The sequence below is a fragment of the Ovis canadensis genome, chromosome 16 (genome assembly GCF_042477335.2).
Source record: "Ovis canadensis isolate MfBH-ARS-UI-01 breed Bighorn chromosome 16, ARS-UI_OviCan_v2, whole genome shotgun sequence".
In the NCBI taxonomy this organism is placed as follows: Eukaryota; Metazoa; Chordata; class Mammalia; order Artiodactyla; family Bovidae; genus Ovis; species Ovis canadensis.
In genome coordinates, this window is record NC_091260.1 from 51,482,978 (window position 1) to 51,505,798 (window position 22,821).

General features: G+C 44.0%; 1 protein-coding gene across 7 annotated transcripts in view; it reads left to right on the forward strand.

Moving 5' to 3' along the window:
- CAPSL (calcyphosine like) overlaps positions 1-22,033 on the forward strand; it is a 37,252-nt gene extending 15,219 nt beyond the window's left edge. Inside the window, exons 2-7 of one of the 7 annotated variants that reach the window (XR_011249558.1) lie at positions 4,077-4,213; positions 7,547-7,724; positions 8,004-8,213; positions 12,940-12,967; positions 17,880-17,936; positions 21,524-22,033. Coding sequence is in view for 5 of the 7 variants with exons in the window: in XM_069555921.1 (XP_069412022.1) it covers positions 4,077-4,213; positions 7,547-7,724; positions 8,004-8,213; positions 13,016-13,117 (627 nt within the window). In the remaining 2 variants the exon portion in view is untranslated. Of the gene's footprint in view, positions 1-4,076; positions 4,214-7,546; positions 7,725-8,003; positions 8,214-12,939; positions 13,120-17,879; positions 17,937-21,523 lie in introns of those variants that run through there. The other 6 variants (XR_011249557.1, XM_069555924.1, XM_069555921.1 and 3 more) reach the window with 6 other exon arrangements.
- Positions 22,034-22,821: the final 788 nt, after the last annotated feature.

Consider the following 22,821-nt stretch of genomic DNA (forward strand, 5'->3'; position numbering starts at 1 on the left):
TCCAGCATTTCTCATGATGTACTCTGCATAGAAGTTAAATAAGCAGGCTGACAAATACAGCCTTGATGTACTCCTTTTCCTATTTGGAACCAGTCTGTTGTTCCATGTCCAGTTCTAACTGTTGCTTTCTTTCCTGCATATAGGTTTCTCAAGAGACAGGTCATGTGGTCTGGTATTCTCATCTCTTTCAGCATTTTCCACAGTTTATTGTGATCCACACAGTCAAAGGCTTTGGCATAGTCAGTAAAGCAGAAATAGATGTTTTTCTGGAACTCTCTTGCTTTTTCAGTGATCCATCGGATGTTGGCAATTTGATCTCTGGTTCCTCTGCCTTTTCTAATACCATCTTGAACATCTGGAAGTTCACGGTTCACGTATTGCTGAGGTTCATCCTGTGCACCAAATATCCAGGCCTGCCCCCATGGGGCTTGGGATGTGAAGCTACAAGGGAGAGCTCTGGGTAGGGCCTGGGACCTTCTCCCGTCGCAGCCTGTAGGCCCTTATTCTCCATCTTGGATGGATCTCTTTATCTTCTCCGCCCCCACCGCCAACACCGCCTTCCTGGCAGCATGAGCTCTCATTTGGTTGTTGCCCGTCTGGCTTCACCTCCCACAGTCAGCCTGTTCCACCTTCCTGTCCATTCCCCACACTTTATCCAGAGGGGTCTTTGGTACAAACGGCTGCTCCCTCGCTTGAAACACTTGTGGCCTCCTGCCCCTCTCAGGACAGACTCCAGACTCACTACCATGGTGTCCGAGGCTCTAGGGGATATAATGCCTACCCACCTGCACAGTTTTATCTGTCTCCCAATTTCCCCTTCCCAAATCCCTGACCGATCTCCACGGCTCTTTCTCACCCCCGCCACTACAGATACCCCTAGTCTTCAATCAGACTAAAATACTTTTGTTTCTCTAGTTATCATCGTTTCTTCCCCCTCCCCCCCCGCCCCCCTCACTCTGGCCTTCGCACTTGGGAAATAGACAACTGCTCTCTCGCTTCTCGCATTCCCACGACCCTGGCCTGGGTGATTACCACCTTCACCTCCTCTGAAAAATCCTGAGAAAGCCCCACTCCAAGGCTGCTTAGCCGCATCTCCTGAGTTCCCTTGGCTCAGCTGTCTTCCCACTTCCGCCCCGACTCCTAGCCCAGTGCCCAGAGCTTATTAGATATTTGTTGAGGAAATGGACAGAACTGGCGCAGACGCGATGCCAACACAAGGTGGCGCTGCAGTCACGCGCTTCGGAGGGCAGCCTCTTGCTTCGCGCAGGCCGAGCTGGATGGGCTCTCTTGTTCCCACGCGGGCTCCTCCAGGCTGAGAGAGGGTCGTCTGGAGTTAGGGACGCTTGTTCAGTGCTGTGATGCCGGTGAAATACGTTTGGGAACAGACTTCTGCCCTGGTACCTTCATGCAGACTTCAGAAGCTTGAGTATGGTCTTCACCAAAACTCGACTCATCCTGCCATTTTCCAAAGCCCTCAGTTCTTAGCAAATTTTGTTTCCTGCCTTGCTAATTAGAGGAGTTCAATACTCCAAGTTCACGATTCTAAGCTGTTCAATCAAGGGCTTGCTTCTTGGAGTAATTTGCTCCAGCGGTGCCTCCCTGGTGGTTCAGAAAGTGAAGAGTCTGCCTGCAATGCAGCAGACCTGGGTTTGATCCCTGGGTCAGGAAGATCCCTTGGAGAAGGTAATGGCAACCTTCTCCAGTATTCTTGCCTGGAAAATCCCATGGACAGAGTAGCCTGGTGAGCTACAGTCCACAGGTTCACAAAGAGTTGGATAGACTCAGCAACGAACACTTTTACTTTTTGAAACTATCACATGTGATATTTGAAATATCACAAATATTAGCTACCTGTTGATGAACTGGGTCATTAAATGATTAAAAAGGCTAGTTAACACAGGCATTTGAAGTACCATGGTAGGCTGGATGGCAGGAGAGAATGTCATTTTTCCCTGGGTATATCAGCTTAGATTCTGGAGGTAACTGTTTGTGGGGTCACTCGGTAGGGACGTCTGCAAAGACAGGTCAGGTGGGGTGTTTTCCTAGACTCTACCCTGCTCTCTTCTGCCTGGGGGCCATCAAATTGTACTTTAAAATGCTTTTACACAAAAAGTATTCACAAAGGTGGTGGAGCCCTGCTGATGCCCCAAGTTTCACTGTTGGCTGGGATTTGGGGGCAGGTTCCTTAACCAACAAGCTCCAGTTTCCATGTCGCCAGAGGAAGGTGGGGCACTGGATGACCTTCTGGGGTTCTGCAGTCCTGATGGTGTATGAATTTCCGTGAGCCATGATGATGGTGGGAGCTGGGCAAGTTGCCTGACTTTTGTGCTCGTCAGTTTCTTTATCTGTGAAATATGAATCATAGGAGTAATTAGCTCATAGGGTTTCAAAACAATGAGGTGAAATCCACACCTGATAAAATCAGGCATTTAAAAATGTACGGTTGAATCTCCCTGCTGTGCCGCCATCATCTGTATCAAGTGCCAGCACTGCAAAAGGAAAGCCTGTCCCATGAAACAGTCACTCCCACGGGCCCCCTCCCAGGCCTCGGCAGCAGCCCGTCTGTGTTCTGTCCATGGATTTGCCTCTACTGGGTATTTCATATACAGCTCATCCCCTACATACAAACCTTTGGGTCGAGAACTTGTGGGGAGACCTTCTGGGATGTATTGGAGGGAGCAGCCCTGGAGGGCAAGAGGGTCATCATTGCTGATGAAAGGAGGAAGTTCCAGCACCTGGGGGCCTGGGGGCAGAGGGGAGCCTTTGAGTCAAGGGCAGTACCCTTGTAACACCAGTATTTTCTGCACTGTGAATGTTACTTTTTTCCCCCTCATATCTATCAAGCTCTCTTGTTCCTTTTATTCACAGCTCATCCTGAAAAAGAAATTTCTAGAATCTCCCCAATTAACTGGGTCAACGGGCTCATAGGAAGATTAGTGTTTCTTGGAGCAGAGCTGAAATTTAAAGATCATTTAATCTAATCTTTTCATTTAACAGAGGAGGAGGAATCGGAGGCCCCAAGATTTGCTCAGACCTCACTAGGAGTGGGTTGCAGTCAGGCTCAGAACCTGGGTCTCCAGGCTCCCAGCTCCGTGGCTTTTCCACGGTTGTATGGATTCTCAGTGCCTGGCTGCAGTGTCAGTACAGTTAGTACGTTGCTCATGGACCTTGAAAAGTGGAGTGCTTCCTTGCAGCCACCCTCTCTCCTGTTTCTCAATGTTTAAAACACAAAAGGCAAACTGTAGAAAAAAGATACAGCTATTGTTCAGGAGAGAGAGTCTACCTTTTTATTTCCTGAGAACCTATTAGGTGCTAATGGACACTAACCAGTCAATCCAGGCATTCATGTGTACTTCGTCATTCAGTCATGTCCGAGTCTTTGTGACCCCATGGACTGTAGCCCACCAGGCTCCTCTGTCCACAGAATTTCCCAGGTTAAAATACTGGAGTGGGTCGTCATTCCCTTCTCCAGGGGATCTTCCCAATCCAGTGACTGAACCCATGTCTCCTGCATTGGCAGGCAGGTTCTTTACCACTGATCTACCAGGGAAACCCAGTCAACCCAGGAAAACATACTCATTACTTGTAGGAATCATCAAAGCCCAATACTGAAAATCTCCATGAAGACAGAGGCATCAAAAATTAATCTTTAGACCCAAAAGGAGAATATTAAATCTGCAGTCAAAGGGAATATGGAAAATTCTAGATAAAAGAATAAAGCAGGTAAGATTGGCTCAAAAAGTGTTTGGAGAAATGACACTTATTTTTGTGTGATGGGAAGAGAGCTTCTGAGAGGTGAAAGTGTATCATCAACAGGGATGGCTGTATATTTAAAACTGTTGTCCAGGCTGCAGAGATCTGATGTTCTCAGGACTAGGTAAGCCAGGAATAAATGTGCCGGGACATGGTTGTTGCAGCTGAAATCTGGAAGTTCTGGGATGTTTGAGATGGTTCTCAGGAAGTGGGTGAGAGAGTGTGCTATGAATGTCCTTCTCAGTGAGGCTGTGGTCCCCCTACTGAGCCAGAGGCACTCGGGAAGGCATGAGCTCCACTGACCAGTGTGTATTCCCTCTCAGATGGCAGGGACCGCACGCCATGACCGAGAGATGGCGATCCAGGCCAAGAAGAAGCTCACTGTGGCCACTGACCCCATCGAGAGGCTCCGCCTGCAGTGCCTGGCCAGGGGCTCAGCGGGCATCAAAGGGCTTGGCAGGTAGGACCCGGGCTGTGGGCTGCAGGGAGATGAAGGAGAAAGGCAGAGTATGGCCAAGTGAGGCTGAGACCAACCATGGGCCCTCGGGCAAGTCACTTCCTCCTGGGTCTCAGCTCCTCCTTTGTAAAATGCAGAGTTGGGAAGCATTGATCCCCGAGGTCCCTTGTGTCAATTTTTGGTTCTTAAGTGCAGCTACTGGGGCAAATCAAAATGAAGGGAGAAGCACGCCCAGGTATTAGAGACAACTAGAAGGGGATGACAGAGGATGAGATGGTTGGATGGCATCATTGACTGAATTGACATGAATCTGAGCAAACTCTGGGAGACAGTGAAGGACAAAGGAGCCTGGCATGCTGCAGTCCATGGGGTGGCAAAGAGTCAGACATGACTGAGCAACTGAACAACAGCAAGTAGGGTAATGAGAGAGACAGTCCCTAAAGCAGTGACAGTAGGGCTGAATTATCCCGGGAGACTTGCATGTAGTTCCCTTTGGTCTACAGTAGGACCTTGTTTATCCATGCTAAATGTAATAGTTTGCCTCTGCTGACCTCAAGCTCTCAGTAGGGTTCAGGAGAGGCTGAGAAATGACTCTGTATGTCCAGAGAAAGCAATGGATGTGCTATTAAAGTATTCACTGAGCTTAGGATCAATCATTTGGCATGAGTAAAATTTGAAAGTTCCCCCAAAAGAGGGGTAGTGAATTAGAATAGGGAGGGAGCAATAGGGATTTAGAGGCAGTTGCAGATTTCGTGTCTCCATCACTTCCAGGGACACAGGAATCACCTGGCACCCAGGGATTCATCAGCTTCACAGGAGAACAGCTCCTGTTCCCCACCCTCTGATCATGGGATTAATCCTCAGGCCTGGGAAACCTGAGTGGAGAGAGATTGTAAGCCTCCTAAGGGTGCCTCCTCCTAAGGGTGGTTACCTATTTCCAAAGACTAAACCGAGTGCCTGTCATGGGTGGTGCATCGTGTTATCTCAGGGCTTTCACGGGTGAGCAAGGCTTCTCCAGGGTTCATGGAGAACTCAGGACACCAAGACTCACAAGGACGGGTGTCTTCCTGGTGTGAGAAGTTGTGTGTTAGAGACATACAGAGTGCCATGCTGGGGAACTCCAACATCCCATCTGGTGGCTGTGTGGTTTGCTTTCCAGCAGGTTACTGAGCACTGGAATGTCACTTTGAACAGTCCGCCACTCTCGGACCAAGCCCAGGTCTGTCAGAAGCTCAGGATGTGGGCAAATGGATCCTGGTGGCCAGGCTGTCACGATCCCATGGGAAGACCAGCCCACTTCCCTTCAACATTGTATCAATCCGTCCTCCACCTTCGTGCTAGGGCCACATTCTTGTCCTCAGTGTAGACCCTTCATGACAACCACTGTCTCAACTACTCCCTGGCCCGTTCAGTTGAATCTCTCCTGCCGTCTATGCCGCCTCCACCCCACGCCCCTACCAGCCTTTCCACTGTGAACCAGTCTACTGTGAACACTGTTTCCTCCTTGGCCTTCTGCGTGAATGTGCCCTCTGCCTCCTCCCCTTTGCTAGTTTTGCCCTTCCCTACATTTCTCCTCAAGGGTTGGCTGCCCCTTAGCCCCCTTTTCTCCTTATTGTTAGACTGGGATTATGTTTCTTTGAGGACCGCAGAAGTAAAGTAACATTCTCATCACATCAAATCGAGGGTGCATGTGTACTCTCAACACGAGGGTGATGGTGGTTTAGTCTCTCAGTTGTGTCTGACTCTTTGTGACCCCATGGACTGTAGCCCTCCAGGCTCCTCTGTCCATGAGATTTCCCAGGCAAGAGTACTGGAGTGGGTTGCCATTTCCTCCTCCAACCATCAGAATGGCTTATCACCATTGGCCTTGATCTTGGTCTCCTGGCTGAGACAGTGCCTGCTTTCTCCTCTGTAAACTTGCTTTCCCCTCTGCCTCTCCACATTGGACTCTTCAAAGGGAAGTATCTATGTAGAGCCCCACTTAGGGCCTGGGGAGCATGGTTTCCTCCTTCAGGACAGAGTATGAGCATAATTTATTTGAAATTAGGCAAGAGAAATTTATGTTTTCTCCCACATTAATCTACTTATTCAAGCATTTATTTAAACCATTATTAACTCATGGATATGTATTTTATACTTTGGGTTATAACCCAACACTTTTATTGTTCAAATTGTTTCAGTTTTGGCCTTTGGAGCTCTTTTGGTGGAGCTCTTCCGTGTTTGTTTGATGTATTTCCATCAGTGCAGAGTTTCTTTGAGCACTTCTTTACTTTTTGGTATAAGATACTCCAAGCTTATCTTGCATATCTTTCTGCCCCAGTTCTAAAATCAGACATTTCTCCAAGAAGCTCATTTCCTTTTATTGGAGAATTGTATTATAAACCAAGATCTAGACTCTAGATGTTTTTGTTCTTACTGAGGTGTTACTTCTAGATTCTCTTAACTGACAGAACAAGGAGATACAGGTGTATAGGCTAACTCCTCTCTCTATGTACATATCTGTAAATATTTTATATGTATTCATCTATGTTTATATGAAGCTAAAGGTGAGTTCCTACTGATGTCTCCAACTCAATCCTTACTGATCAGATCATTCTAGCCTCCTGTCCTAGCTTATCTATAAATCCCCACTCCAACAGTGAGAAGCTTAGCTCCCATTTTCCCTTTAATTGTTCAGATCCAGGGTACCCATATAGCAACATGGAAATTGTCAAGTTGTATCTCCACGAGAAATATCTTTATCAACTAGAGTACAGAGGTTATATGTAGCTCATTTTGTCTTCAGTCTTATGAACTCTACTCATTTCCAGAGTTACTGAAGTTAGCACTTTCGTCTTTCCATCCCTCTTCAGTGAGATGGTCTCACACTTTTATAAAACAGTTGAATTCTCTCAGCACAATCTGTATTCCTTCCTGGAATTCCCTGAAGTGCTAAACAATGTTTAAAATGTACACATTAAGGCTCACTCTGTGCTGTGAGTTTCTGTGGGCTTTAGCAAATGCATGTCATGTGTCTTCCACTCTAGTGTCATGCAGAGAAATATCACTGCCCCAAATCTCTGGGCTTCCCCAATCTCTCTCCCCTTCCCTGCATTTTTTTTTAACCACCTTTACAGTTCTGGCATTTTCAGAATGTCATATAATTAGAGCACACAGTGTATTTTTAAATGTTTGTTTTCTTTTCTGAGGGGCTGGGAAGAAGCTCACCAGAGAAGAACCTAAGACTTTTGTCTTTACTTCAAAAAACCTTGAGAGTGGCTTTCTCTTTGAATTTTTATTCTTATATCTTGTTCTTTGTGTTTTTTCTTCCTTTTTGTATGTGTATATTATCTTCAGAGTGTTTCGAATAATGGATGACAATAACAACCGAACCCTTGATTTCAAAGAATTTGTTAAAGGGTTAAATGATTATGCTGTGGTCATGGAAAAGGAGGAGGCAGAAGAGCTTTTCCGGAGGTTTGATAAAGATGGAAACGGAACAATAGACTTCAATGAATTTCTTCTCACATTAAGAGTAAGTGGTCCCACGAATCACTGTATCCGCTGGGTTTAGCTTTCACGTGGTTTGGACTGGCTATGTGAGACTTGGTTTTCGGAAGCTGATAGCACACAATGGAGGAGATGGGCAGGAGACAATACAGGCTTAGGGATTTTCTGGAGCAGTCACAATGCACATCATTGAAAGGCACACAATTGCAACTGCACGTCATTGAGAGGTATCAAATATTCCACTGCAGATGATACAAGGAAAGCTCATCGACTTGTGTATGTGGCTTTTCCCCTATGTTTCTAGCCTCCAATGTCCAGAGCCAGAAAAGAGGTGATTATGCAAGCTTTTAGAAAGCTAGACAAGACTGGAGATGGTGTGATAACAATTGAAGACCTTCGAGAGGTGTACAATGCAAAACACCATCCGAAGTACCAGAATGGTGAATGGACAGAGGAGCAAGTGTTCCGGAAATTTCTGGATAACTTTGACTCACCCTATGACAAAGATGGAGTGGTGAGTGAAAGAGCTTAATCTAGTGGAATTTATTTCTGTAATTATAAATGGGAAATGGGCCCCAAGCCTTAAAAATACTTATACCATATATATATATATATATGTATGTATGTATGTATGTATGTATGTATGTATGTATGTATGTATGTATATATATTTTATATATTTTATAAATAGAAGTAAAATGTTTTCTTGGTGACTATCTAGAAAGCTTAGAACAAAAGTAGTAAAAATGTGTGTGTGTGTGTGCACATATATTTGTAGGGGAGCCGCATACAGCTAAATATCCATCATCTGAAGACTGTGGCTTTTTGGTTAAATGTTCTGTTTCTTGATTGCCATATTTACCATACACAGCCTAATTTCAACGAACTTGATGATAATACATATTCAACTTCGAAATGAGACCATAATTCAGCTTTGGGGAAGATGGTTCACAAGGCGTCTCGGGATGCTGCCTGCCTTTTCACACTTACTCCTGAGCATCATTTGTCATCACACTTCGCTACATGAAAATGTCATTTCAGGGAAGCGTTCATTAAGGGAATGCCAGATAACAGAATTCACTCTGATTTAATCTTTTGTGGGCTTTGAGATGAACTTATATTTCTAAACTCCGGTGAACTTAAGGACAAAAGCAACCACTCATTTCCAATAACTCATGTCGTCAAGTGACAAAACATGTTGCTTGGTAGGATAAGGAATACTGTTTCCATAACTGTATTTAAACTGAGATGGAATTGTTAGGTAGCTAGAATAGGAAAAAGGAGTCCAGAATGGTGGTGGCTAAAAGACAAGAAAGGGAAAAGCCCCCGAAAATAGAACAAAGGAAGGTCTGAGGACTGGAGTGAGGACCTCAGGTAGAACACACAGTGCTCCTGGCTAGCCCAGTTCACACAGGGCAGGCCCAAGGGGAGGGAAAAAGCATATAAAAAGAGGAGCCAAAGAGCCGGCGGTCTCTCTCTCCTGCACGCATGCATGCGCGCATGCACTCTCTCTCTTCTCTGCATGTTTTTTGGGTTGGCATGCCCTCACACCTTGAGGATATATTTTTCTTTATTTTTTAAATAAAACTGAGCTGTAACACGGAGCTATAACACTGTCCAAGAGTTGTGATGCAGCGAGGGCTTTAACGTCTGATGCTTCAAATTTTTGTTGTGACGAGACAGACCTGAGGAAATTCCCCTGACAGAAGGAAAGAAAACTGAAAGTGGTAGTTACTCGTCATGTCTGACTCTTTGCGAATCCATGGACTGTAACTCACTAGGCTCCTTTGTCCTTGGGATTCTCCAGGCAAGAATATTGGAGTTGGTGCCATTCACTTCTCCAGGGGATCTTCCCAGCCCAGGGTTGGAATCTGGATTTTCTGCCTTGCAGGCATAGTCTTTGACATCTGCTGGAGTAGGGAATGGCAACCCACTCCAGTATTCTTGCCTGAAGAATCCTATGGAAAGAGGAGCCTTGCAGGCTACAGTCCATGGGGTCACAAACAGTTGGACACGATTAAGTGACTAATCTTTCTTTCTTTCTTTACCATCTGAGCCACCAGAGAAGTCCAAGATAGAATGTCATCTGTCTTTTATCAACATCCAGAAATGGGATTTTTGACCCAGGATCAGTTCTACTCTGAGATGCCCTGAAGGTTTAAGGTGATGGGGAAGGGAGTTCCCTGTGTGGCTGGGGCAGCAGGACCCTGGGGACAGTGACTCCTGACCTCTTTGCCACACAGGAAGGCTTAGTGTGGCAGTGGGCTGGAAGTGGAGATGCTGGAGCTAGGGAGAGGAAACAAGCCTTCCTGTCCTAAAGGGAATTCCCGCCCCCCCCCCATTTTTTTTTTCCTGTGAAACTTCATGGTGAGCCCTATGACCAAGGGGAGGGAGATCTTTATGTCATTTCTGCTGACATTTTCCTGCCAGGGGCAGAGAAATGTCCTCCATTTTAGCCTGAAGTGATTGCAGAAGTGTATTTTTAAAAGGAGCCTAGATTCTGTTGGGCAGTCAAATGAGTGGAGACAGAAACAGCAGAACCGTGTTTTCTTCCCCTGAGGCTGGCCTTTGATCTCTGAGATGGCAGTGGAAAAATAGTCAACTGTCATTTCCCCAAATTAGCCCATCTTGATGCGGGGTCCCAGCTTGTATCTACCCCTCTTCTGCAGGTGGTTCCTCCCCTTTGCCAGGGGAAACCTCAGCTGCCCTTTTCTCTAACCCAAGTCAGAATAGCCAGTTGTTGTGATTCAGCTGATTTCAAGTTCCCACCCCGTTTCTTCTGACATTTATCTTCACAAGCCACAGTAGGTTCTCAAATACTCAAAGTAAGGGTTATTGGGGTTTTTAGCGGTTATAGCATTTGATGTCACCTGAATTTCACAGACTCTGCATAAAGCCCCAGCTCTCTGAGTGCTCATCATCCAGGGAATGAATTACTCATGCAGGTTGCTGGAGGCCCTGAAGAACTGCAGAGTCTGATTGTTTTTAAAGAGGGGGACACAAGGATTTATAGTTTTAACAAGTGTCCCAAATGACTCTTATTCACATTAGTATTCAAGATCTTTGCCTCTCAAAGATTCAGAAATGCCTGATTTAATGACTAAATCTATTATGCACATCCTGGAGGAGGAAATGGCAACCCACTCACTCCAGTATTCTTGCCTGGAGAATCCCATGGAGAGAGGCACCTGGTGGGCTATAGTCATAGGGTCACAAAGAATTGGACATGACTGAAGTGACTTAGCCTGCACACATGCACATATTATGCACAGAAACTTCACTTAGCATAATTATAATCTGAATAGTATTTATTGAGCACTTCTTATCGCCCAGACGTGCCAAGGACTTTCCAGGGATATTCCATTTAACAGGAGTAATGAAAATATTTCTTAAACCTGATGCATGATTCAGACTTTTCTACATTGAGTCACATTTTAAATGAACAAAGAGCTGTTGCTATAAAGGAACTCCAGATGGAGCTGAAAGCTGGAGAACTGGGGAATGCAAAGCAGGCCAGAAATAAAGAAACTCAAGAAAGGAGCACATTAATGGTACTCTATAATTTTTAACAAAAGCTCTTGCACATGTATTCTTTATTTCTACTTCCAGGCATTGATAGACACAGCTCAGTTACTAGCTCCACTCAACGTCTTTCTTCCTACTGCTTTTTACTCTTTTATGGGGTGGGGAGGAAGCAGAAAGGCAGGAGGAAGAGAGAGAAGGGGAGAAGAGAAGGAGACAAGGATGAATCCTATGACTTTTTTCTCTGTTCCCTTATAATTTCAGCACAAAATGCAAGTGGGTCAGTCAACTCATGATTCTTGTGTCAGGCGAGTGTATGCTCCTTGGTTCTGTCTCCTCACGACAAAGATTTGGAGCGACAGACATTAAAGCCCTCAGCGTCACAGCTCTCGGGTCTTGGACAAACCGTGTTATAGCTCTTAGACAAATCAGTGTTACAGCTCTATTTTGTTTAGAAGATAGCAGGAGAATCCATCGTCGAGGCATGAGGGCATGCCAACCCAAAGATGCAAAGAGAAGAGAGTGGAGGAGCATGCCAGCGCGCATGGAGGGAGGGAGAGAGAGAGAAAGAGAGAGAGAGAGAGAGAGAGAGAGAGAGAGCCCTTTGGCTCCTCTTTTTGTATGTTTTCTCCTCCCCCTGCCCTATGTAAATTGGGCTAGCCGGGAGTGCTGTTTATTCTACCCGAGGTCCTCATTCAGGTCCTCGGAACTTCTGTGACCTTTCTTTGTTCTGTTTTTGCGGGCTTTTCCCTTCCTTGTCTTTTAGCCACAGTCATTCTGGACTCCTGTTTCCTATTCTAACTACCTACCACTTGGAAGAGATAAGAATGTTCCCCGAGACTTGGTGAGAGAAGAGTAGGGACTAGAAAGGGGTTTTGAATTATTTATGGATTTCACTTTTTGTGATGTTTTCAATCCCTCATGACACTGAAATTTGAGTGCTAACTGGAAAAGTGATAACTTTCCCAGACAACCATCATTACTGTGTCTTGTGTCCTCCCATATAAGCTGGTCTGTACTTGGGGCTAAATTCACTGGTCATAGAGATCAAACCAAAAAACAGTTATTTCCCTGAGCCAACTAATTGTGTCTGCTAATACAGTTGAATTAGAGTGCACTTGTCATGTGCACCTTTTAAAAAATACATTGGTAACTGCATGTCTTCTCTCTTAAAGGAAAGGAAAGTAAAATCTTAGCATAAGTAAACATATTAGTTGAAACAGGCATGGAAAGAGAGAGAACCCAAGCGGGGATGGAGTAGGGGGATCTTTTAGAACTTACTCTGTGCCTGAAATGAATCATATGTATCTTAAAAAGGCATGAAGCCAAGGAGTGTTTAACAAGAAATCTCTTTCCTTATCGGTAGGATGGAGCTCCATTTTTAAAGGTTAAAAAACATGTCTTGTCTTGACACGAGAACATGAGGGGACATGTCACAGAAAGATGGTATTCACTGTGATTAAAGAACACATGTTTCTTATTCTGACTTTCAGTCTCACTTACCAGGACACATGGGCTTCTGCTCTTATAGGAAGATGAGACCTGCATCTCACTTTCCATTTAGGCTGGTTTGGAAATTTTCGAGACTTTCTTCCTTTATTCTCCTTGGCCACTCCCTCATGGCCATTCCCAACCTCATCTTTTCTCTTTTTCTAGATCTATTCCTCAGTGGTGTCACTAAGAAGTCTACTTGACTGAAATTTCCCTCCCATTTACAGGTCCTGGAGATGTGCCTCAACTGAAATGGTGAGAAGCAAAGCTTTTTTTTTTTTTCCCCTGACTTTTACACTGCAGGTGACCCCTGAGGAGTTCATGAACTACTATGCCGGGGTGAGCGCGTCCATTGACACTGATGTGTATTTCATCGTCATGATGCGAACCGCCTGGAAGCTTTGAATGTATGACCTGGGAACAGGGGACCGTAATGGCTGCCATATGGCTCCAAATGATTAAACATCAGCTCAAAACCAGGATCAGTGCTGAGTTCATATTCATTCCAGGGTTTCTCAGGTGTTTACATACACTGCATTTTCTAGGGCAGAAGGAATAAAGACATTAAGTATTTAGCTGTCACTTCTCTGAGGCTGTTTCCTTAGTTCTAAAATATATATCAGTTAAAATAGGGTCCATAAGTCTCCTAGAGCCAGGCTAAAAAAAATTAGATTTCTTCCTTGGCTATTAATAAAATTTCAAATATTATAATCCCACCCAGGCACCCAGAGTGTTTCTCTACCTCCCATTAGATGGTCCATTTCTGGGCTGAAAAATTTATCTATTTTTAAGACTGATGGTAAATCTTCATGAGTCTCAGTCCCAATCTGGGGATCAGAAGGAGACCCCACATTAGCCTCTATTTTCATAGTTTCAAGTTTCAAAGTTTCAAGTTTCAGAACTTGAGTTTCTCTGCTTGCGGTTTCAGTAAGCCTCAGTTTGGCCAATAGATTTAAAATGACATTTTGGTGTCATTTTAAAGGCTGATGTGAGACTAGACACCCTTTCCTTGAGCAGTAGAGTCAGGACAGTTCCTGCAGTTAAATTCTGAGACTGGGCTGTGCTCTCAGGATTTATGTGGGACATCTCACCCTGTGAGTGGGCACATCACATCAGGGGTCTGGTGGAATGTTCCTCCCCTCCCTGCTGTGGGTCCAGCATGCTGAAGTTCCCACCAGTGCAAAAAGACAGAGTGAGACATAGACGAGGACCATAGGCACACCCCAAAGCAGAGTTTCCATTCTGACACTTTGTGGCTCAGAGTCTCCTCCTCTCAGGTCTAAGCTCTGGCTTCATGTTGTTGATGTGTGAGCGTCTCCCCAGGAGAGGCTTCTAAGCAAAGGCAGCGCCTGCTACTGGAGAGTAGATATTGAAACTACAGCTCTCTCTGCCTGTTTTCTGTTCCTGGGCCAGAGATCAAAACACAGAGACTAGTCCTCTGGCTATTGTGCTGGAAGTGATGACTTTGTTACTCAAAGACAGTCCAGTCCTTTTTGTCATTCTGACCCTGGCTGCACTCTTCCCCTGGTTTGGGGACATAGACTGGGATATTGCTCCCCTTTAAGATCTCATGTATTCAAGTGGCTCTGGATTTAGGGTCAGAACACACTTGCCATTTTTCTTATCAGTTCACTTGTTTACTCGGTGAATTTGGAATTTGAGATCAAGATATACATTGATTTAAAAATTGTGAAAACAAAAGTTTCTGGGTGAGAATTATAGCAATTGTTAAAGAGGACATGTTTCTTTGTTGTTGAGTTACCCTGATGACAGGCTGGGTAAAGGACCTTTTTCTTGAGAGCGAGAGCAACTCTATATCATGGGAAGCTAGCTTTTTTGCAAATTAATTGCACAAACCTGGTTTTCTATCGGACTTATTATTGATGCTTATGTAGACAGTGGTTGTCCAAAAGGCACCAAATATTATAAAGAAATATGTAGGTATGATGTAGAAAACCAGAGGAAGTTATGAAGAAATGGACAGAAAAATATTCATGTTTTCTGCAGCCTGTGCCTTGCATATCGCGTCTAAGGAAGGGGTCCCCGGTTACCTGGGCACACTGGTTTCAAGCCTGCTGCTCTAGATGATTTGTGTCTTTGATTCTGGGAATGACTCATGCCTCTGCTTAATTGGGGTCATAGAATAAGCATGTGATTCTAGAAGGACTAGGTTGCAGCTATCAGCTTTGTCTTCCCCAGTGGTACTTTGCTTCCTGTCTAATTGGGGTGCAGGGCACTGCTATCAGATTTCTGATAATCCATGCCTCACAGTGCAGCGGGTCACATTCAGTTACCTCCCTTCTAGTAGGTTCAGTTCTGGCCAGCAGTGAGGATTCTACCCACATTCCCCTCCACCCTGCCACCCTCCAGAAACCAGATCTAATAGCCTGTTGGTCAGGGTCACTCCATTCCTGCTCTCAGCCTTAATCTGTGACTTGGCCAGAAATCACTCATTATTTAAATCTATTCCTTCTGGTAGCAATGGGAAGAACAGAGAAGAGTCATTAAAAATCATTTGCTAATATTTTTCAGTATATATTTTATTTTTAGTTAAATTATACAGTTAAAATGTTACTCCCTTTGCAATTAAAAGCAAATATAAACTGACCACTTGGGTCAGAAGATAAAAGACAAAAAGGGTCTCCAAAGGAACACTTCAGAGCACTTCACCTGGACCTGGACAGGTTGGGCCTAGACCCTAGATATGATATTAGACAAGCAAGCCTAGGAGAAGAGGATGAAATTGGTAGCTTTTCATGAAGCAGGAACAATGTATGAAAATGTTGTGAGAATCAGGATTGCTGAGAACCAGCCACCAGTATCTGCACTGATTCTGGGCCTCTAATCCCTCTCAAGGCAAACAAACCCAGGCCAGGCCAGAGAAGATGCTGACTCAGCCACTGTCAAGACCTGCAGGGCATCCTGACTGAATTCCAGTTAGAGGGCAAATGAGAAACCCACGATGCATGAGTAGAATTATGGACTGAGGCAGATCTCCTCCAATCAGCTGGGGCTGATTTTCAAAGTCATATCAACCTTGACAGGATTTCTTCCCAGGCCCAGGTGGTGCTCTGGGGGACAATGTATGGTTCTTTGTGGTTTGGTGGTCAAGCACAGAGTTACATTTCATATTGTAATAGCAGTTTTTAAGGTAGAGCTGGACCCCCTCCAAGTAGGCTGCATACATCATGGTTTTAGGGTGAAGAGATATCCCATCAAAAAATATTTTTTGAGCCACTGCCACATGCCATGTTCTTTTCTAGGTTGTGGGGATAAGCATTTTTTGTTGTTGTTGTTCAGTCACTAAGTTGTGTCTGACTCTTTGTGATCCCATGGACTGCAACACGCCAGGCTTCCTTGTCCTTCACTGTCTCCCAGAGTTTGCTCAGATTCATGTCTATTGGGTCAGTGATACCATCCAACCATCTCATCCTCTGCTACCCTCTTCTCCTTTTGCTTTCAATCTTTCCCAACATCAGGTCTTTTCCAATGTCTGTGCTGTTTGCATTAGGTGGCCAAAGTATTGGAGCTTTTTTAAGGGGTGGTATAAGATCAGTCCTGGGTGTTCATTGGAAGCACTGATGTTGAAGCTGAAACTCTAATACTTTGGCCACCTGATGCGAAGAGCTAACTTATTTGAAAAGACACTGATGTTGGGAAAGATTGAGGGCAGGAGGAGAAGGGGACGACAGGATGAGGTAGTTGGATGACATCACTGACTCCATGGACATGGGTTTGGGTAGACTCTGGCAGTTGGTGATGGACAGGGAGGCCTGGCGTGCTGCGGTTCATGGGGTTGCAAAGAGTCGGACACGACTGAGTGACTGAACTGGAACTTGAAGCAATGTGTTAGAATAAATGCAAATAAAACTACTGGCTCTCAGACCAGTCTAACTGCACACAGTCTTCAAGAAATCAGAGAGGAAGGAAAAAGTGGGCACTGAAATTCTCCCCTCTGTCTTGTCTAGCTTCTAAAGCAGGGCAGTTGGGACCCTTCACACTGTGGTATATGGGAGATTCCATTGTAAATCTGATGGATGTAGACAATCAAGGAAAATACCCCTCTATACTTGGAGGCAGGTCACTGGCCTTTCACTTCTGTTAGTGGGTGTGGATTGCCTCATTGAACCAGGAGAGTACCAGCAGGTGATGGATGTTTCCACCCACATCAGGCTTCTTACAGATGCAATTTTTTCAGCTGATGTTTAATCAAGTGGAGATTAAATTAACCAAATGTGTTCTTGGATGGTGTGTGGGTGTCTTTCTACTCTTTCTTCGTGTAATTCTACTAACATGCTCTAAGGACTATCTCTTGTTGGATTTATGGGTATCTCTTTGGGGCATAGAATAAACAACTTCACAGTTTCCAGTTTTTCAGATTAGTCAGCAAACTTGCTTTCATGGAAATTATAGCCTATTCTCTTAAATGAAGTGCTTGGTTCAAAGACATAGCCAAGTTTTAAATTTTAGAAATGCTTATGACTGAAGGGAAAACAAACATGCCGAGGGTTTGATAGACTGTCATATAATGTTATTTTCATGTAATTGATCCCTTGAAAACTGTATTTCTAAGCATAGTTTACTTCTCCAAGTTGCTTATACGAAAACGACATAAACCTTGATAGAGATAGCTAGTTATTTGTTATAATAAAGACACAATAGATGAATCTCCTAAAATTTTGTGTTCCAAAGCAGATGATGGGTGAAATCTGTTGAAAGACACATAAACACATGATTGCCGGGGGTTTTGAGAACAGAGCTGTGTGAGAAGGGACCTTTTTGTCATCTCAGTTGGTGCGGTGAGGAGTTGTGGTGAAACAGCTCTTCCTCTCTGAGAATAGCACCATCTTCTTGTTTCATTCTCACACCTGCTTCGCCAGAGCCAGTATTTTCCCCCATAAAATAGAGTGGAAGGTGCTCCTCAGGAGAGAACCCCTCCCTGAAAAATATGAACAAGCAACCAGCAGCTGAGGTTGGACCTCACCTCCACCAGAAAAGTATACGGAACCAGGGAGAGGACATCTCCAAACATATTGACCTGTCTTCTTTTGTTCTGGATTCTTCTCCCTCTTCTTCATAAATGGAATTCATTCATTATTGCTGTAGAGTATCATAAAGGTCCTAGTAGCCATTGAACTCTGTAGATGAATTTTCTGTTTCACCCAAGGTCCCATGAGCACCATGGGTCTCCGGCTCTGTCTTGGTTCCCGACAGTGGACCGGAGGTAAGTGGCTCAGATTCAGAAAGGACTGCACCAAGCTTTATGTTATGCTGCTGAGGCAACCACCATTCATCTCCAGTTTCACTCTGCTCATAATAAAGTTACAAGCACCAAAGAATTGATGCTTTTGAACTGTGGTGTTGGAGAAGACTCTTGAGAGTCCTTTGGACTGCAGGGAGATCCAACTAGTCCATCCTAAAGGAAATCAGTCCTGAATATTCATTGGAAGGACTGATGCTAAAGCTGAAACTCCAATACTTTGGCCACCCGATGTGAAGAACCGACTCATTGGAAAAGATCCTGATGCTGGGAAAGATTGAAGGTGGGAGGAGAAGGGGACAACAGAGGATGAGATGGTTGGATGGCATCACTGACTCAATGGACATGAGTTTGAGTAATCTCTGGGAGTTGTTGATGGACAGGGAGGCCTGGCATGCTGCAGTCAGTCCATGGGCTTGCAAAGAGTCAGACACAACTGAGCAACTGACCTGAATTGTGACTCAGAGCTCAAGCACCTGAAATTTGAATCAAAATCTGAGCCTGTAGTTTGTAATCCTGTTATCAAAGAATTGGGTACCTATTTCTTGATTATTATTGTTTTATTTAAAAAATTTTTTGGCTATGCAGGGTGGCATGTGGGATCTTAGTTCCCTGACCAGTGATGGAACCCCTGCTCCTGACAGTGGAAGTGCAGAGTCTTAACCCCTGGACCACCAGGGGAAGTCCCGAGTACCTATTTCTTTGCTTGTCTTAACATTTGCACTCAGGGACTGGTATTGATTCTGGGAACATCTTGATCTTAAACTTGGGAGTTCTGAGTTGCTGATGTCCTAGAAACACTCAGGCCCCATGCAGAGCTGAAGGCCATCAGTCCTCTGAGGGAGCCTTGCTGCTAAGTTGCGTCAGTTGTGTCCGACTCTGTGCGACCCCATAGACGGCAGACCACCAGGCTCCCCTGTCCCTGGGATTCTCCAGGCAAGAACACTGGAGTGAGTTGCCGTTTCCTTCTCTGAGGGAGCTTTAGAGCAGGACGACGACCTGCAGTTGAGACGAAATGACAGATGCCAAGTGGCCTGTTCTGCTGGAGTGCCTCCACTGTGATGGGATAAAGTGCTGTATGAATGCAGGGTATTATCAAACGCCAGGCATTACATCAGGTAAACCCAGACTGGTCCTTTAGTTTCCCAGGATACTGGGAAATAAAATACCATTCTACAAATTTCATACTTAGTTATGCCTAAACCTGGCGTGCTGCGATTCATGGGGTCGCAAAGAGTCGGACACGACTGAGCGACTGAACTGAACTCAACTGAAAATCTCATTTAGCGATATCATTCACTATCCATTTGCTTCAGGTTATCTCTGAAACTACAAAGTGAATATAGTAAATCACCATTAATTCAGGCTCCAATAATTGAGCTCATTTAGATAGGGTTTGAGTGACAATTTACTTTTGTTTCAGCTGTACTAAAACAAGTGGGACAAGAGAGTAATCTAAAGAACATGGTGAAAGCTGGGCCCACCTATATTCATATGTGTTTTGCAGGTGGTTGGAGATATCTATTAATATTTGCATGCAAATGTAATTATTTATGCTAGTCATAAAAAATTCCTACATATAAAACAACCTTAGGCCAACAGTTAGTTGACAATGCTTTCATTGCATAACTGGAAAACAAATTATTTTGTTTTTAGATATTTCGAGATAGTGAGGTGTTCCTATATGTAAATCCTTTCCAGACAGGATCTTTTAAATAGAAATTGAATAGAATTATGCTCCAAAATAATGTTTTATAAAGCATATTTCCCAAGATATTTATGATATAAAATTTTAAATATCCTGTTTCAAAAACTGTGCATGCTTCTAGGGGTAGGCTAGGTAGGCACTGAAAGCAAGAACTTCTCTTTCATAGCAATAGTTAGGATGTCATTTCTAGGAACCAGAGATTGAGACTTTTTGAGCTGCAAAGTTAGACATGGCTTAATTTACAATACCAGCCTTGTCATTTTGTTACATTATCTGACTGTGCCTTGCTGTTAACTTGATTCTGATCTAGTAGGATTTCTGCAGTTTTAAGGCTTGAAACATTAACTATTGTTGTTTAGTTGCTAAGTTGTATCTGACTCTTTTGTGACCCCATGGACTGTAGCTCACCACATTCCTCTTTCCATGGGATTTCCCAGGCAAGACTGATGGAGTGGGTTGCTCTTTCCTCCTCTAGGGCATCTTCATGACCCAGGGATGGAACCCACCTCTCCTTCACTGACAGGTGGATTCTCTACCTCTGAGCCACTAGGGAAGTCTGAAGCATTAACTAGTATTAAAAGAATTCATCTAGCTTTTCTAGTTCCATTTTAAAGCATTTCCAAAATATATTTCTTTTTACTAACAAACATGTTACATATCATGCTTCTTCAGGTTTACTTCCCTGATGATGCTTCTGAAGTATTTAAAAATTTACCCGAGTGATGTTTCAGTTACAGTGATGAAATTTCTTTGAAAATGATGAGGCCCTGTTCAGACTGTACTCTCTTGTGCTTTTAAAAGAACAAAACTCATTTATCCATAAACACCATTTTTTTTGACAGCCAAGAATGAGAGTTTGAAAATGTGATATTAATATTCCTTTTCCTGCAGAGTTGGATTATTGCCACCTAATGGGCCAACCAAGTTCCCAGAATGCCCATCCTCTGAGCGATGCTTCCAAGACTATGGGGAATATTATTACTCTCTGGGCTGGTATTAAGGAACAGGGGAGGTTAAGGGTAGGGGAGAGAGGTAGAACCTAGAGGTTGGTTACTACTCTGTGTTTCTTTGCTCTTAACTCTATTGCCTATTATAGGAAGCTCAGGGTCAAGCATGAAACACTAACACGTATCCTCGCCAAACTGAGAGGCTGGACAAGTTTGCCTTTAGCAGCTCCCCTGTGGCTAGTCCCCTGTACCTGTTACTGAATCCTAGGCATCATACTCCTGGGTACTCAAGGATCATGGGAAGTACCCCATTCTCTAGTTTTATCCCTATCTGTTTGGTCTAGCCTCCCCCTCACTAAAAAGTTTTTCACCTATTCTTTTATGCTATAAATTTCTCTATCTTAAAATATTAATAACAACCACCAGTAAGAGCATACAAAGTAAATTCTAGAGTAGCACTGTCCCATAGAACTTTCTGTGATGATGGCAGTGTCCTATATTGTATTCTCTGAGATGTCAGCCACCAGTCATAGATGACTAGTGTGACTGAGAAACTGAATTTTTCATTATGTTTAATTTCAATTGATTTAAAACACTGTATTTGGCTACTGTATTGGATAGCACTGCTCTAGAGATATTTATCTTAATGCAAGAAATGATGGTCATGGGGGAACTGTAGCTGGCCAGCAGGCAGGCAGGCCCTTGCAGACTCCCCATTTCAGGGTCAGAGGGGAAAGGCAAGCCAGGCTCCCCTGCCTGATTTGCCTGTCCTTGACTGATGGCCAGTTGCAAAGCAAACTCAGTAGAAAAGATTTCAGGGAGATGTAAACTGCTCTACAGTGACCCACATGTTTGAAACCATTTCCTTCTTTTCCCTTGCCCTTTGTCCCTCTCAGGTTTCAAAAGAAGACTTTTTGAACTATTATGCTGGTGTTAGTGCTTCTATTGACACTGATGCCTATTTCGTTTTAATGATGAGAGAATCCTGGAGATTATGACTTTTGTCTATTAATTCTTTTGAAAATCAGGGACTTTCAGAGAATGGAATGAGTTTGAAAGAAGTCCAATGCTGCAGATTTTGATAAACTGAAGTTTCTGGGAGATCTGGAAGTTTAAAAGCAATAGATCTTCAGTCATCTTATTTCTTTACCTGGAACATGTTTATTTCCTTAAATGCCTGAGGATATATTTTCAAACCAGAAATAAAGGAAAGAAAGAAGGAAGAAGGAAAACTGTGAAGTGAGACTGAGAGGAGTTTCTTAGTGAAATAATGCTCTTGTTATTGTTGTGCTTCTTCTAGATGTAAATGTAGTTGTTTGTCTACACCTTCACTTTATCTGCCATCTTTGGAGTCTGTAGTAGGAGGTGATAATAAAAGAATTGGAGGAATATCCATCCGTGTAAAATGTCCTGAGCTTACTCGTTTTAATATTTCTCTTGGTAAATACTTTACAAATAAAATTTATTTTATTCTGAAATTCAAGGGCTTTGGGGGGGGTATTTTAATACTTTAATTGAGGATTTAAATTCAGCAAATTGCCACACTTGCATGAACAGAGGACCTAAACACCTCTTGTGACCAAAGGAAGGTAAGTTGAACTGGCTCACCTGACTGAAGGTGGAGCTTCCTGGAGTGACTCACTTCCTGGATCAGCCTGTTAGGTTGAGAGAGATGAAAAGGGAAAGAGAAGTGCCTTTTAGAAGTCAGGCAGGCTTTCTGGGACTTTGGGGCAAACTGGGCTCGGGGGGGGACGTTGAAACTGTTTTGGGAATTCATCTTTTTTTGGTTGTTACTGTTAAATATTTATTTATTTATTTGGCTGTAGTGGGTTTTAGTTGCTGCATGTGGGATCATCAACCTTTGTTGCAGCATGCAAACTCTTTGTTGTGGCATGTGGGATCTAGTTCCCTGACCAAGGATTGAACCCAGGCCTCCTGCACTGGGATTATGGAGTCTTAGCCACTGGACCACCAAGGAACTCCCTGGCATTCATCTTTTGAACTCATGCTTCTAGGCTACTCCCAAGGCATGTGATGTCAGATTTTCTGACTCATTTTTCTGCCTCTAATGATGGCTTCTCAGGGAACAAAAACAGCCAGGAATACCCCTAGGTCCTTCATCTTGGAGGGTGGAAGGAGAGACAGAAGGTTAAAGCTGGGCTTCTCAAGTCTTAATGAGCCTACACATCACCTG